This window comes from Clinocottus analis, unplaced genomic scaffold (genome assembly GCF_023055335.1).
Source record: "Clinocottus analis isolate CAN_PGR_092001 unplaced genomic scaffold, fCliAna1.0.p SCAF_21, whole genome shotgun sequence".
Lineage (NCBI taxonomy): Eukaryota > Metazoa > Chordata > Actinopteri > Perciformes > Cottidae > Clinocottus > Clinocottus analis.
This window is the reverse complement of record NW_027175943.1, coordinates 10,015,555-10,030,973: the sequence shown is the minus strand read 5'-3', so window position 1 is coordinate 10,030,973 and position 15,419 is coordinate 10,015,555. Positions and strand designations below refer to the sequence as shown.

Below are 15,419 nucleotides of genomic sequence, written 5' to 3'. Positions count from 1 at the left end.
AAAGGGCCAAAAGGAAGTGTAGTATTCTACTCACGAGAGGAGAGAGAAAAAGAGAGTACTGTGTGTGTGTGTGTGTGTGTGTGTGTGTGTGTGTGTGTGTGTGTGTTTCCTTCCTTCCACTCCTTCTAATGCAGCAAGATTCTACACAAAGAAAAACACAAACACTTGCAGTATAAGCCTTAAACATAAACAAATCCCCATACAATTTAATTAAACCCATACGTCTGTTTAAGAATGTAAGGTCCCATAGCAAAAGGTGAAACGGACCTAAAGAGAGTTATATGGGACGGAGCGTTCCAGTCTTTTTATTAATTGCCCTGAAGACAAACACACACATGCATCCGACACACAGAAAGGCAGCAGACAGACACACAGATGGATTGACAGGCCAATCGATTGACGACTTCCAGACTTCCAATCAGTCTGAGCACACAGCGAGCAACTCTCTGAGGATCTTCTCATTGTGACTGCTGTGTGTGTGTGTGTGTGTGTGTGTGTGTGTGTGTGTGTGTGTGTGTGTGTGTGTGTGTGTGTGTGTATAGTGGCCTTAAAAAGCTAACAGGTTAAGTAGATGCTGTCAGTGACAAGGTGACCCTGTGTGACTTCTGACCTTGACTTAAAACCACGCCCATCACCTGCTGTCTGTCTGGTTGATTTTGACCCAGAAATGCAAAGGATCAATTTACCCTTTTTTCTGTGTTTTATCATATCAATCATTTTGAGTTTATTTTTCCCAAAGCTGATTATCAGTGCTCTTTTCTTGGGCCACTACACCACAACATTAAAATTCAACCGCGTTCCACGACCTGTCTGGCCTTTCCCGTTCTCCTTTCGTTCACCTTGAGTTGGTGAACAATAAAATCAATAATGATTTATATGACTGACGATGGTCCCAGACAACAATCAGCAATATTAAAAAGTTTTTAAGATCTCATCACATTAAGGGACATTTGCTTTAATTAATAATGCCTTTGGGACTTTACAGATTTATTTAAAATCCAGCAAAAAAGGCTTCACTTTAACTTAAAATTCAATAGAAGTTGGTAGAAGAAAAACAATTAAACTCTTCAGCTTAGGTGTACCCTCTATTTCTAAATGCTATGAAGCGTTCTCGGTGCATCATAATGGTTTCAACTTGCTTTCTATCAGGTGGGATTTTTACGCAACAGAGGGCTAGAGAGGAAGATGAGGGCTGAAAGCAGGCATGAATCCCAATGAGTTGATGATATACTCTTGATCTGCGCCCCACAATCCTTTCTTCTAAAGCCCTGTGTGGGTGATGCACAATGAATGCCAGACACATACGTTCGAGGCCTCAACTCCTGAAGCCTCACTCTCTCACTCTCACTCCTATATTTCACGTCATGACCGCGCAGTTCCTAAGACTTTTATAAGCGAGGGAGTGAGAACAAGGTAGGAAGGAGGAATGAATGAATGAAGGAGAATTCCACCAGCCCACCTCCAACATCCTACTATGTCGTTGACCTCTGAGCGCCTTGTGTTCAGACTGTTGACAGCGGTCATACATAGCGAATTAAGTCTAAGCGAAAAACGCCACCAAGAATCCCAAACATCAAATCCTCCTGGGAATGCAACCAAGGGCATCTGCCTGCTTCGACTTTGTGTGTGTGTGTGGTGTGTGTTGTGTGTGTGTGTGTGTGTGTGTGTGTGTGTGTGTGTGTGCGTGTGGCTGTGTGTGTGCGCATGCGTGTGTGTGCACGCGTGTGTGTGTGTGGCCTTTGGCATCTGACTCGACATGACCTTTACTCTGTCAGGCTCCAGTCACAGGAGTGCCTGTGTGGGCTGACCATTTACAAACAACGTGGGAGAGTGCATGAACAGCTATGTATGTGTGTCCTAATGCCGCTCTCACAATCAAAGACAATGTTGGGGCTTCATAGAGAGCGCATTATCAGTACTGGCCCATGAGAAGCTAATGAACTTTGCTGACGAACGTAAGGGCTGAGAGAGAGAATATTTATCTGTAGGAGGCCGGTGACGAATCAGAATTTACTCTTCTCGTACGTCTTTGATTCAATTCCGCCATTCCTCCTCTAACTGTTTAACTAATTTAACGAAATAGTTATCAGATTTTGCAGACTTTAAAACACTTCCTTCACAAAGTTTATGTTACTTACCATGCTGGACAAAAAAAAACATGCTGCTGATTTGTTCAAGACTTTAGTATATGTTGAGGTTTAGATTCGGCTTCAGTATTAGTCTTTTTTTTCTCCGAGCCAAAGGTCAGAAAAAAAAAAGGATTTTAGAAGATCGACGAAAAAAGAAGAAGAAAGAAAACAGGAATAGGTAAAGAAAAAGAAAAAAACACAAAAGATAAATAGTTGAGACGTCGCTAAAGTTTTGGATCAGACAACCTATGGTGGGAGTTTTTAAACCACTTGAGGTATTTTACTAGCCAAAGAGCACATAGACAGAAATGCTTTTCGTTACTTACTCTACAGCCAGCAAAGAGAACTAGAGCTTATCAGACAAAACTGAAGCTCTAAGCTTCACTTAAGAAGAGTGGGAGGGTGAGTGCCGGATGACAAATGAACACTCGAACAGGGCTGAGAAGGAGGGAAATTCTCTTGTCTTTGGATGACCACTTGTATTCCCTGGTGGGAGACAACAATGCAGCCTCAACCCGAACACACAATCTATTATATTCCACATGTATTCTCACGGGCTGAAGCCGGGTTCAGACAGTTTAGTGGTTTCACTCTTCCTGTCCTATCCCCACAGCGTTTCTCTGATGCGAGGAAGAGGATTCGACGCATCACGAGCCGGACCAGCTTCCAAACCAAGATATCAAGAGCCATATCGGGATCTCATATCATATCTAATGCACAAAGGCCTTGTTGTGTGTCACGCATATGATGTTAAACGAGTCAAGTTCATGAGTTTCCCTCTGATTTAATAAAGGAACAAAATTACTTCACAAACTCTCAATGATTGACCAAGTTAAGGTGGAGGAAGTAGGCCGACCGCCTCCAGTAAAATGAGAAATGTATTTTTATAAAATAAACATATTGTGAAGAAAAAAAGGTAGATCCAGCAGACGAGCAAGCAAGAAAATTTTGACTGAACCGCAGACTGGGTTGACAGCCAAAAAACAGTTAGCAGCGGCTGCGCTTCATCTTGATCCTTCCGCATCAGAGTTGAGATGCTTCCTCGTTTGGATAATAGCACGAAGTGTGCAGCAACGGTTTGAGCTGGCAAGTAAAATACCGTTACAATACATAGAGTCACATTGGCTCCAATGCGCTACACAACAGCGTGCTGTGGAATCAGGCTGATAACTGTATTCTTCAGCCTGCTTTGATTAGTCTTTGTTTCTCTGGGACTCCCATCAACCCACACATAGTTCACCGCTAGCCAAGTGCAAGTGTTGGCACAGAAAGATACAAAAAGTCTTCCATCACTGAAAGTTACTGGAGTATGATTACGTTTAAGCTCCTGTTTACTACAAACAAAGACAAAGTATAGTTTTGGTGAGCAGGCAGGCAAACAGCAGGTGCAGTAAAGCGGGACACTGGGAGGCCTCATCAGGGACATCATGCTTATTTACCTGCATAGTTACCGAGTAACCAAGCTAATCAAATTAGACACAGCCCCTCTCTCCGTCACTGTATATGGACCCATCGCTGGGATCCCCCCCACCCTGTGTGCCGACACCCTAATGAGTTTCATGTGAGGAGCATTAAAAACGGCTGCTAGACCAGTGAGACTGAGTGGAGCTGATCCCGTCACCACACACACACACACACACACACACACACACACACACACACACACACGCCCACACGCCCACACGCCCACACACACATATATGTATGAATGTACTTTAAAGCCAAGTGGAGTTTAGTATTTAAATGCAGCATAATTTATTATTGTTTTTTTTTCATTTATATGGCCAATAAAAAAACACAAATGTGAAGTAATCGGCTCGTTCGGGCTTGTTTTAAACCAAAAGCTCACACTCTGATGGTAACTTAATTGTGCAGCGGGTAATTTCAGCTGAGCAGACTTTCCTCCGAAACACTTAACCAGAGAGTTGGAACGATTTCACTTCAGCTTAATTAGCCACCTAACCATTCAATATTGCATATTACATACCACACATACATATGTATCACCACGGCATCGAGGCAGTGGGGAATGAACATTATTATGAAGCCAGACGGATGGATAACATGGACCAAAATTACTGAAAAAAAAATATGCATCTTGAAACAAGACTTGAACTTTGTATTCCAGTTTGGCCGTGAGAAAGATGCCATAAGAAGGAACATAAATCCTGTAGTTAGTTGTCGTCGTCGTGTTTTTAGCAAGACTACATCTGGAGGCAGCGTACGTTAGCTTCAACACTCACAACACTACAGGTTGTCGCTTTACACACAGACAAAAACACGCATCCCTGACCAGTTGCTCATAACAAGTATCTTACATAAGACTCTTCTCGTAAGAGTAATGACCGCACACATGGAAACACAGACAGACACATAAACACCTACTTTTAACTCTGCCGGAATGAAATGTTGTTGGTTCTTCAATTGAGATAAGAAGCATGCACGTGTTGCACCCAGCAGGCAACCTTTGAGCTATTTGATAAAACTGCAGCCAAACAATGACGCAACACAAAATACAAATGTTTGATGCGTTTCTTTATGTGCAATTGTTTTGTGAAAGCATGGAGTGTCTCCCTCTCTGTCTCCCTGTCATTGCCGTTTGCTGGCACTGGTTCCGACTGTATTTGTTGTGGGGCCGGCCGGTGCGCCACAGGCTACAGTTGCGTAATGACACACAGAGACAGGCAGCTAACTTACAGACACTGCATTCATTCAGCAAATGAGCTGGAATTCACAGCCAGCAGTGGCTGTCTGAAGTAAGGATTTCGCTGTAGATCAATCACAGGTTTGAGAATTCAAAGGGATGAAAGCACAATGAGCTACGCTGCTGAGTGCAGCTGTGGAAGCAAAGCCCTCTAATACAGTCAGGTGACTGGATGGCAGGCTAATGGTCAATAGCCACTCAGTGACGCAACCTCTAAATCTTTTCCTCCTCGCTGCATCTGGGTGTAAACACTATCACATGGTAGAGTAGGGGGAGAGAGAGTATGGACCTGGAGCAAATAATCAGGCACATAATATAAAAAGAGGAATGAAAGAAGAGCAGGCTGCAACCCAACCTCCGAAGGGTCAGAACATAGCTCTGTCTGACTGCTTCCCAGTGAGGCTCTCGTCAGTTTGTTGTGATGGATGTCTCCACTCGTCTTGTGTTTTTCATTTTAACTGTCAAGCCAGTTTCCAGAAAACAGGAAGGCTGGAGAGTCTATGCTGCTGACCCCGACACAAAGGGGCAGCTTGTTAGAGAGCTGGGCTTGTCTTCTATTCACTGTGACTTATAGTTATCCGAGTCTGCGTCTGGTTCTGGTTCCCCTTGTTAGTATGGTATCTATGTGATGCACACAACACACTTTTCGGAGTCCTTTTAGATACCCACAGTCTCAACGTGCGTCCAGTCTGTCCCTAGGCGAGATGCTGAATCATTGCCAAGCTTACAGAGCCATCGATCCTAACCTCTGCGTCCTCTGGATGAGGGCAAATGAAAAGACAAAATCCAACATCCATCAATCCCTCCAAGCGGGTAAGAGCATTTGTCTGAACTGTCCCTCATGATTGAAAGCAGCTATACATGTTTGGATGAATCCAACAGCCCCGGTACTTCTGCCCAGTCTGTGTTTACTTGTTGTTGGTGTGAAGCGGGACATGTCTGGCACCTGCAGCATCACCATATATCAAGCCACAATAAAAGCGCAAGGCAGCCCTTTGGCACCGCGCCCCCAAGTGCGTAACGGCAGTGAGGGGCGCAGGTTGACTGCGGGGCACTGGACGCATGCAGGTTGCCCAACACTGCATGGAAAATAGTTTTATTATTACTATGCATATGCATATAATAAAATATCACGAGGACATCCCGCAAACTTCAACCATGGTCATGTAGTTTTGTTTCATGCTATGACAATGAAGCCAACTTTTCATTTGTAAATTAACATTGACCACATTTGGTTAAGTCGTCAAAGTGAAGACAACCTCTCAAATTTAAAATTAGAGTCTTCTTAAATATCACTTCAAGCTTTGATCATCACTATTATTTCCCTCGTGAGTTTCTGTAGTGCACTCACCTCCCAGCCCGCCCACAGTCGCTGCCCAGGTGGCTCCAGAGAGCAGGAAGAGCGCCGGGAGCAGGATCAGCATCGCCCCGCCAGGACTTGTCGTAATCGTGATCCGGATCCTGTCCTGGTCCAGGACGGAGGTGGAGGTCCGTGCGATCTGATTTCAACACCAAGTCGTGGTTTCAACTGCGATGCATCCTCATCCTGTCTGAGCTTCGCAGGTTTCTCCGAATTCAAACAGGCGCAGAGCTCAATCCAAGACAATGTCAGATAAGTTTTGGGTTATTTAAAAAAACTAAATGCTTTCTAAAACGTTTTATTCTGCTATTTCGCTACAGGTTAGCGCTTTCCTCGAAGATGAAGATCTGAACAAAGCGCACATTAATGCATGCATCCGCTCATGGTTGCTTTATACTTAATAAAAGCGACATGCTAAGAACCAGAGGACTCGTTGTTGTAGTTATATTTCCGGTGTATTCCAGTCACAACTGTGCGTCAAAGTAATCCAAAGTGCCGTCCTCTCGTGTAGGAATAAGTCTCAGTGTCTTTGGCTATAATAAGCTGAAGCCTCGCTCTTATCCCCGGTCTGTGCCCCGGTGTCGCCGAGCTTGTCCCGCTGGTACAACAAAAAAATAAATACAAATAAAAACGTCCGCTCGTCTTCAGCTTAAAAGCATCTGAGAGAAATAAAGCAAGAAAATCACGTTCAGGTCCGTGAAGTGAAACATAAATTCTGGGGCTCGAGAGCTGGCACGGTGCGCGGCGGTGATGTGGAGGCGAGTAGTGACCGGCGAGAGGGACGTGTGCACACAGCGAGCAAGCGCTGACTGAGTAGGAGCTCAACGTCTCGCGCCCCGCCCTTCGGAAAAGGCAACGCGAGGGTACACAACAGGTAGGAGGAGGATGTCACGGCCGACAGGTGCAGACCTTTTTCTCCCCTTTTTTGTTTGTTTAGAAGGATACAAGTGATTAATACCAAACTTTTTGGGGGGGTATGGGTGGGAGGGGGGGTGGGGCGGGGGGTGAGGTTTTTTAAAATGACAGGTACGTCTGTGTGGTAAACTGTTTATAGGGATATTATAACATGCACAACTCATATATCAGCCAGTTTATGACATACTCTCTGTTCCTTTTAACTCTGCTTCTGTGGTCTGGTTTCCTTAATCCACCTGTCAGTCACCTGAGATATCAGGGGGCAGGACGTCTAAAGTAAAGATGATTAAACAAAAGATGTGAGGTCAATGATCTGCAGGCCTTAACTACACTAATACTCCACAGAAAGGCTGTGTTCTGCCTTGTGCTATTAATTTGTCTTGAAATAGAGCACAATGGGATTTAGGCTGGTGATGACATGCAGTTATTTGAAAAACAGGAAACCGCAGCCTCCTTAGATTAGAAATTGCTCAAGCTTGAGTTGTAATTCGAACACATTTGGATTAATTTATGCAACCGCCATGAAGCACTTAGCTTCCCACGAAATATCTTTTTTTTCTGAGGAGGAAAGCAGGACGGCTGGCAGTGCTGACCGGCCAATTTCACGGGGCGGGTTGCAGACATGTACCCTGACTCCAGGACGAAAGGGAGGGGTCACAGAGGAGCAGGGATTAAAGGATTTGGTTGAAGAGGAGGGGGAAGAAGGAGGAGGAAGAGGACAGAGGTCAGAGGTAAGGGAGTAACGATAAAGAAAAGCCAAATAGAGCTAAGAAGTGAGTGGCGCCGTCTCTAATCGAGCCCGATTAAGCTCACACTGGGAGCGTCTCATCTTTACGCGGCCAGTGACTTTTGAATGACAAAACATAACTCAGTATCACAATGAACGTCTTCATCAGTGTAGCGGCAGTTAGAGAAGAGGGGGGAAAACCCCAACCTGTCTTCACCCATGACTTTTGGGTGGCTAATATATTTATCAATGTCAGTCTGGAGGTCCAGACCTGGGTCAGTTTCTCTTTAGACTGACTCCACTGCATCTGGAGCAAATAATGATGGGGGTTGACATCTTATTCAGGATCTATCCACCCCCTTAGAGCTGAAGTCAAGCTTCACTGCTGCCCCCTGCTGGACAGGTAAAGCAAATGCTAGTTACATGTTCAACACAATGCATTGAAAAACATGGTATTGAACCAGAAGGTAAAGGGTGAGGAGACACAAAGACAAAGCAAGAGGCACAGACACAGTCAGAGTGATGAAGCCTTCAAACCCCACGGGTTTAAACCAAGACCCACAATCTGCATAAATTGGGCATACACAGATTGGCATAAATTAACCAGGGAGTATGGCCTTATTAAAGGGATTGCCACGGCTGCTTATCTGTCCCCACACATTAATATTCAGACCCCGGACATAGGGGAGCCCCAATGCGTGACCCTGCACAGCTTCTGCTAATCTATGTGTTGGTGTGCAGCCTATACATTGTCACAAGATTGTGCAGCATGTGTGTGCATGTTTGCAAATATGTGCACATGTATACATTTTCTTGTTTCACAAATTATGAGTGCACAAAAGCAGCCAGACAATGGGTTAAGCCAAAGGTTTTGTATTCTGTGTGTGTGTGTGTGTGTGTGTGTGTGTGTGTGTGTGTGTGTGTGTGTGTGTGTGTGTGTGTGTGTGTGTGTGTGTGTGTGTGTGTGACCAATGGCTGGGGATCACTAGTTGAAATTAGGGTATTGTTGTTGATGAGGATGATGTTAGAAAGAGATGGAGAGAGACAGACGAGCCACCACCTCAAACAAATGTAATTATATGCTTCAGAATCCCTGAGCAGCTGCTTCTTGATCAGCTTTAGTCCCGGCCAAGACACACACACACACACACACACTGACACACACACACACACACACAAGTGTACTTGACGTTGACCTTGTCCGTGAACATCAGGGAAGATGAAAATATTGTTTTTTTGTAGAGTGCCATGGAATCTATAAAATGTGTGACTTAACTGGTAACGTAAGTAATGAATGCAGTCATGGCTTTTAATTATATTTTCTTACTTGTTCAGTAACAAGCGTGTGTGTGTGTGTGTGTGTGTGTGTGTTTGTGTGTGTGTGTGTGTGTGTGTGTGTGTGTGTGCGTGCGTGCGTGCGTGCGTGCGTGCGTGCGTGCGTGCGTGTGTGCGAGAGAGAGAGAGCGAGAGGGAGGGAGAGGGAGGTCATAATAAAAGGTGGGGGACTGCTGGCCTGAGGAGCAGAGGGGCCACATGCACTCACACACAGAAACACTCATTTAGTTAACAGCTTTCATTTTCCTAATTAAATCCACTATAATGTGCACCCTTCTTTTCTGTCGCCATATCTCTCTTACCCATGTATGCCCCCTCCCTTATCCACATTCCACCTCCTTACCTCTGTTTAAATGTGTCAATCAAGCTGTCAGAATGTGAGCATTTCACCCAGAATGCCTTTCACGTCAACACCCCCCACCCAGTGTATGATATTCACTGCTTGGTGTTTGTATCGCAGCTGGCTTGTTGCCAACTGATTTACCCCCAGCCCTCACCTCTGCTGCGTAGGAAATGGAAGAAACTGCCCAAAACCTTTTTTGGCTAATCCCCGAACAATGGACTCTGCTGTTTTATTGAGGGGCGGAGATGGAAGGGATTCAGGACGGGGGTCTGATTTGTTGTACTGAGCCCAGGTAAGCCTGGAGATTTGGATCAACACTCAAATTAAAGCATTTTATTAGTTTCGTTCCACCCAAATGATCCGAAATTGTGTGTATTTTTTGTCTAGGTTACTCACAGACGCATTAACCTGTCACTATGTAGCTGATATGGTGAAGAATATAAGATGGAATCCCTGAGTCAGTCATATTTCACTGCATGTGTCACCAATAAATGGATTCAATCCTCTGTGCTCAGACAGGTGAAGACACTGAGACCATTTTGGGATTGTAGCGATTACCATACAGTGACAGTGGGACTGCAGTAGTGGGGGATGTAGCTCAGTGGTAGAGTGCATGCTTTGCATGTATGAGGTGCAGGGTTTAACCCCCAGCATCTCCACTACTCTTTGGAGAAGGAGCTTGAAGTGATGCACTCGACTGGATAAATATTCCTTTGCTCTCGCTCTGACTGGAAAACAAGCAACAAAAGATTGAAACTGAGAGTCACTTGCAGACACATTGCAACAAACTCCACATACCCGCACAAGGCCAAAATGTTCATCAAAACCGTTTTTCCCAAACAAAGCACAATTCCAACACTAACAAACTAAATATGCCCACCACAAAAACATGCGAATGGCGCATAGTGCTGCCAGCAATGACATTGTCATTATGAAAGCTAAGACTCCACAGATTCTAACATTATATGTCTTATCACTCTACAACCAACAGATCAAATTGTGATATGATTTGCTGAAAGTTTGGAGCTGCGTCTGCATCATATCAAAGGGATATTTACTTTTTTTGTGTCAAAATAAACTCTTTCATTTATTCTGTACTCCATTTTCCTTTAGTCTGGTCCAGTACAAATATGAAAGAATAAATGAATAAATATATACTTTATTAATGTATTACATTTTACAGAAATCTCACAAGCGTTACCTCTATTGAAGGTTATTCATACACACGGAAAGTCAACAGCTGACACATTTGACCCCTTAGAGGGGATGTAGGTCAGTAGAGTGGGTAGAGTGTGTGCTTTGCATGTATCCGGTCTTGGGTTCAATCCCCAACCTTTCCCATTAAGGAAATAAATGGTCCCTTCTTTCAATCAGCCAAAACAAGAACAATACGCTCTCCTTAGAGTGATGGTCATCGCTTCCAAGGTGACACGTTTTGTTTTGGATGTAATCATTCAGTTTAGTCGTCTTCCAACTGATTTTGAATACAGTAAAATGAAACTGCAAAATTTTGTGTGATGTCATTTGTTCACCTTAAACTTGGCTCGTCATCTATGTCCATTTTTTTTTTTTTTACAGTATCTCATTTGTCCTTCAGCATCTTTTTCTTAATGTTAATATGACATAATTTATGTGTTTTACTGCGACCCCAACAGAGAAGACTTATCTCCGAGACGCAGTGATTGTTCACTTCGTTGAGGTCCCATGAATCTCTCATGGCTTGATTACATGTATGTCTCATGCATCCTATATTAGCTGTAACGTAGTTAGGAACGACCAGAAAAACCTTTACTATCTGCTTTCGAGTTCCTTTGAAGTCATAGGTTAAAATCCAATGTTCCCAATTTGCATTAATCCATCAAATTGTTCTTTCCATGACTGATGCTTCCAAGACACATGGATACATGTTGAGAGGCTTCTCATGTGGTTACAGCTGCGCCTGCTGAGGTGTTGCAACACAATGCTTGGCAGAGGAAACGGAACCATCATCAAACGATGCGTTCTGTGCATGCTTCCAGTGTGAACAATAGTTTTTTGATCCCTCAAAAATGAGCACATGTTTGCAAACACTTCTTTCATATAGCCAAGGGGGAAAACTGTTTGTGCTATCCATACCGGTGCACTGAATTAAAGATGTTCAAACAATCCTGACCAATCAATTATTTACATGTCATACACAAGCACCATCAAGACAGCAAACATGTATGAATGCGCACAAACTCACACATGTTGTCTTAAAAAGCTGTCTCTCATTAAAGGGATTGTTTAAGCTATAATTAGATTGTACGTCGGTGGTGTAGCCATTTAAACGTACTCATTAGCCTCCTTCGAAGAACCAAGAAGTGCTTCGCAAGCCTCAGATTCTACTGTGCAAAGCCTGCTCACTGAAATTGAACGCTGCTAAGTTTAATCATGTAATGCATTGATTCACAGCCATGGAGATATACTATACTTTAGCAGTTGCCAGGGGACACGTGGAATTATTGTGGAGCGGCTTTATAAAAATACATGTTATATTTAGTCAGCTATAGCAGCTGTAATTAATGGATAAATTGTAAGCTAGACATTTTGGATCGATTTGGATAGATACATTCTTCTATAAAAGTAATGAAAAAACACTGAAATAGCGAGCTAACAAACTAAATGGATAGACGACATGGTTAAAGTAGATGAATAAAAGTATCCGATAAATGATTAAGTTACCTAAGAGTAACGGAAAAGACTCAAATAGTGAGCCTAAAGTGTGAAACCATTTAAGTAAAGGATTGAGCGTCTGACACGCCCACTAACCCAGAGAACTACATGCACATTCATCTTGTTGCGACCATGATGAAATGTTTTAATTGAATTATCCATTTGCCAGTAACATCCTCTTTGTAGCAAATCAAGGCAAAATGTAATTACCCAGTATTACTTTAACCTAATGCCTTTTGTGTGGGATTCTGGGAGATTGATTCCAGAACAGATGGATTTATCAATTATTGAGCCTGCGAAGACGCCGCTGCCCTCAATCAGATTAAGTAGATTGTGCCAACATCAGCTCAATTCTGATCCAGACTCAGTTTCTTAGATCAACATGCCAAGAAGCACAACCCCCGACACCGCCTCCAAATGCCCTTTTAAACAGTGTCTGTAACTGGGATATATCTATCTAGCTGTCTGTCCTTAACATCCTCTGGGTGTATTTGTGTACGTGTTAGTGTATGCCATTTTCCAATCTGACCTAAATACGCTACACGTTGAGCTCTCACGGATATTTGACAGCATACCATGATGGAGTCCCTGCCAACATACCCTGGCGTTCCACCCGTCCCAATGCAAATGTCCCCTTAATCCTGTTAACCCACTCTCGCTGTTTGGAGAGGCAGAGAGTAGGAGAGAGCCTCAGGCAAGTACGACATTGTACCCCTCCGCCCCACTGAGATCTAATTGAAGAAACAAGTGCTTGGTACAAAGTGAAGCTCCTCGGCTCACTGTGACATTAATACAAGACTGGTGGGGGGAAAAAACATCTGTGATCGGCAGCTTTTGAATCTGAAAAACAGCTTTTGAATCTGAAAAACAGGAACGTGGAAGAGGAAGAGGAGGCAGGAAGAGGCAGGGAGTTTAAACATTATCTATGTATATTATGTTTAAATTAAGGCGCTTACATAGTGGATCATCTCCTCCACAGGTGCTTTATGTGCAGTCCAAGAACCAGACAAAAGTATGACTCAGTTGGATTTCACTGTTGACTTCAAATACACCAAAAGATGGTCTTCTAGGGAATTTTTATCTCACTATTGCAGCACTGCATTTGCATTAAAGCAAACAAAAATGAATTGTTCAGATGTTGTGTAGGGTATCAAGTTTCAACACGTTTGTGTGTGTTTTATTAGTCTGGTTGAGGGTGGTAAGCGGTAGGCAACGAGTTTGTTTACTTGTAGATTTCCAGCGTGGAAGGCGATTGGGGTCATTGTTTGTTGATGATAAAAATCTGACCTATGGAAGGATAAGACAGGGCTAAGCTGTTCTTAACAACATGTGTTGACCCTCTTCTAGCTGGAAAAGAGGGATCATGAGCAGTTAGAAAATTCTACGTGTTTTACAAAACAAATCAATATCAACTTTTAGTGGAAGAATGAGTTACATCACTATGGTAGATTTCACAGAAACAGGATTTTAAGTACAGTTCCTGCTGTGGGTAACTTATAGCAAAGATGTAAACCCTTTTCAGCGCACACTACCGCAGCGTTTGACTCAGGCTCCGGTTGCTTCTGTTTGCTTTATCACTGAGTTACCACGTGGGCCCGGCCAGATGTGGAATATTCCTATTTCAGAGGCAAGAGTTGCTTTGCTGAAAATGTTCAAGGTCTTTCAGTGTGAAAGCATTTATTGTTTGAGGGGAAAGAAAGCGCTGGCTGAAGTGGAGCCGGAGCTGTAAAACTGTACAGATTCCAGCTTCAGTCCGACAGCAACTTCAGTCCGACACCAAGATCCAGCGTTCTGCCAACCTGTGTTGCGTACAGTATTGAAGAGGAAGACGACTGCATTCTGAGCCTGGCACTCACATTTACACAAAAAAAGTCAACACTGCAGTCAGATGACATTGCCGTGAGCACACAGCAGCCCGTGTTGAAAGGGTAAGAGATTATAATTATATGGCAGAAACAGATTATTTCATTCAGTTGATTACTGCATTGATCATTAATTCAATGATTCCCTGTGGATATGTACGGTGCTCTGCCGATATAACAACCCTCAGTCTGACGTGTTGAAGACTATATGTCAGAATTGTGTCCACTACGGTAAATATTATTTACACCTTATTTAAAATAAACATAAATATTATTAAGTGACTGACATAGAACAGTACTTTTGTCACAGTGAGTTTAAGTCAGGCTTCGATATGTTGGTTGAATGAGACTGTTTTACTATAACATGCAAGCTCCTTTGAATGTATTAAAATGTCTTTTTAAACTGGGACCCATCTAAAGTAACATATTCAACCCATGTTGCAACACATTCTGCCAGAATATGCCAGAGTTTTGTTTTGTTAAAAGACATTAACCTGAGAGTTAAAGGTAGGGTGAGGGTTCGACCACTTGTAGTCCCATGCACGGAAACTACACCAAGCACCTTAAATGAAAATAGACTTTGAATAGGACAAGAAACAAAGCAATATGAATCTTAACAAAGCAGATCATAATTGAATGTAGAGTTGAATATGTCATGGTCAATGCAGTAACCAATACATAGAGAAAATGTGATAATGCTGCTACCACTCCTTCTTCAACAACTAAATGTTAAATTATTAACCGCTGCATGGATGAAACTTCGGATTCAATCCCCATATTGCTTACCCACTTCCTATTTGGTGGAGTGCAAATAACCAATCTTTCCAATTTGTGAAACCTTGTCAATACTGAGATACAAACTGTCCAAGGCTGCTTTATATAACGGCATTCATTTAAAAAATAATGTGCTCAGACTTGGAGGATGTTGCTCAGTGGATAAGGTCCTGGGTTCAATACCCTGTTTCTCCACCTCTTGTTGAAACACACACTACCTGTTCATGCTCTTCTTGATACACAATGCTCAAGGGCACCTTCACAAAAGAAATCATAAAAAAAACCTTGTGACTCCCAGAGCATGAATGTTAAATACAATGTTAAATTCAAATGAGCTTTCGGCTCTAGTAGCACTGACCCCAGTTGTCCTCCGACTTAATATTTTCATTCATTAGACCCACGCTGGTGTGATGAACGTGTACTAATATGAACAACAATTTTTCATGTAAGTTATTTCATCGTATTATTTGGTTACAGTGTTTTGTTTCTATTCATTATTTTTTCATGAAGAAAACAGAAAACAGGGGTTCGAGGTAAAACAGAGGTGAAGAAAGGGAGTAAAGACTGAGGGGAGAA

General features: G+C 43.0%; 1 protein-coding gene across 1 annotated transcript in view; it reads right to left on the bottom strand.

Moving 5' to 3' along the window:
* The window catches only part of sema4f (sema domain, immunoglobulin domain (Ig), transmembrane domain (TM) and short cytoplasmic domain, (semaphorin) 4F), a 47,487-nt gene extending 40,511 nt beyond the window's left edge, over positions 1-6,976 (bottom strand). The window contains exon 1 of the mRNA XM_068588449.1: positions 6,185-6,976. Coding sequence (XP_068444550.1) covers positions 6,185-6,257 — 73 coding nt within the window. The 5' untranslated portion in view covers positions 6,258-6,976. The remainder of the gene's footprint in view (positions 1-6,184) is intronic.
* Positions 6,977-15,419: the final 8,443 nt, after the last annotated feature.